General features: G+C 53.6%; 1 protein-coding gene across 1 annotated transcript in view; it reads right to left on the bottom strand.

Moving 5' to 3' along the window:
* The window catches only part of LOC143290308 (uncharacterized), a 59,007-nt gene extending 57,292 nt beyond the window's left edge, over nt 1-1,715 (bottom strand). Inside the window, exons 1-2 of the mRNA XM_076599660.1 lie at nt 1,516-1,715; nt 1,031-1,128 (exon numbers count right to left, since the gene is read on the bottom strand). Of these exons, the coding sequence (XP_076455775.1) occupies nt 1,031-1,128; nt 1,516-1,715 (298 nt within the window). The remainder of the gene's footprint in view (nt 1-1,030; nt 1,129-1,515) is intronic.
* Nucleotides 1,716-1,991: the final 276 nt, after the last annotated feature.

The raw sequence follows: 1,991 nt of genomic DNA on the forward strand, positions 1-1,991 counted from the left end.
CAACCACCACCAACAACAACAGCAATGACAACACCACGACCACCACTACCAACACAACAACAACAACAATAACAACCACCAAATACAACAACAGCAATGACAACAACACTACCACCACTACCAACACAACAACAATAACAACAACCAACAACAACAACAGCAATGACAACACCACCACCACCTCTACCAACACAACAACAACAACTACTACTACAACAACGAGAACACTAACAACAATAACAACCACCACCACCAACAACAACAGCAAGAACATCACCACCACCACTACCAACACAACAACAACAACAACAACAACAACAACGAGAACACTAACAACAATAACAACCAACAACAACAACAACAACAGCAATGACAACACATCCACCACCAAAAACAACAACAAGAACACTAACAACAGTAACAACAACCACCACCAACAACAACAGCAATGACAACACCACCACCACCTCGACCAACACAACAACAACAACTACAACAACGAGAACACTAACAACAATAACAACCACCACCACCAACAACAACAACACCACCACCACTACCACACAACAACAACAACAACAAAAATAACAATAACAACAACGAGAACATTAACAACAAGAACAACCACCACCAATAACAACAACAGCAATGACAACACCACTACCACCTCGACCAACACAACAGCAACAACAACTACAACGAGAACACTAACAACAATAACAACCACCACCAACAACAACAACAACAGCTACGACAACAACACCACCACCACTACCAACACAACAACAACAACAACAACAACAAAAATAACAATAACAACAACGAGAACATTAACAACAATAACAACCACCACCAACAACAACAACAATAGCAACGACAACACCACCACCACCACTAACAACACAACAACAACAATAACAACCATCACAAACAGCAACAACAGCAATGACAACAACACCACCACCACCAACACAACAACAACAACGACAACGACCACAACAACAACGACAACACCAACAACAATCCTCACCTCTGCTGTCCTTCTTGTCCAGGTCAGGCGACATACGGGTGGAGGTCGGGGACGGGGAGGTGGGGGCGCAGAGGGGGGAGGTGGTGTAGCCTCCGTTGCTGACCACGGGGTCCGGGTAGGCTCCACGCGCCACCACGGAGGACGGGTGGTGGTGGTGGTGGTGGTGGTGGTGGGGCTGGGGGTGGTGGGGGTGGTGGGAGTGGTGAGGGTGGTGCGGGTGAGGGTGGTGGTGAGGGCCGTGGGGGGCAGGAGGGTAGGGGGACACTACGGCCGACAACTCTTTGCTGCTGCTGCTGCCCCCGCCACCACCACCACCACCACCACCGCCGCCACCGCCACCGCCACCACCACCACCACTGTGGGAGACGGCGACAGGGTAGTAAGGGGAGGAGGCGGAGGGGGAGGAGGAGGAGGGGGAGGAGGAGACCCTGAAGGAGGAGGGGGTCCTGACCGGGTCCATGGCCAGCCCCGGGTGGGCCGGGTACATGCCCTGCATCAGGGTCCAGTCGGTGGGGTAGGAGGACGGGTAGCCCCCGGCGCCCTGCATGCAGTCTGCGAAAGGGGTGGACCTGGGCAGGTAGCGACCCATGGCGGCGTAGGTGCAGCCCGCCCCGGCGGCGGCGGCAGCGGCGGCGGCGGCACCCAAGGACGTCTGCACGGAGGGCCCGCACCCCACCCGTTCCATCCTGTCCATACCCGGCGTTCTCAGCGCGCGCGCGCGCACACACACACACACACACACACACACACACACACACACACACACACACAACCCTAATCCACCCACACACCTGCACACCTTCTTCTCAGCTGCGTCGGCGGGGGGTGTCAGTCAGTCTATTCTGGGGTGTGGGTGTTGTGTGATTGTCGTGTTGTGCTTACAGCTTCAACTGACTGACTCACCACGACTGTCAACTTTCCTGGGGACGGCGTAGTTCACATTAATTTGATGTCCTTCACT

Source organism: Babylonia areolata, chromosome 15 (assembly GCF_041734735.1).
Source record: "Babylonia areolata isolate BAREFJ2019XMU chromosome 15, ASM4173473v1, whole genome shotgun sequence".
Classification (NCBI taxonomy): domain Eukaryota; kingdom Metazoa; phylum Mollusca; class Gastropoda; order Neogastropoda; family Buccinidae; genus Babylonia; species Babylonia areolata.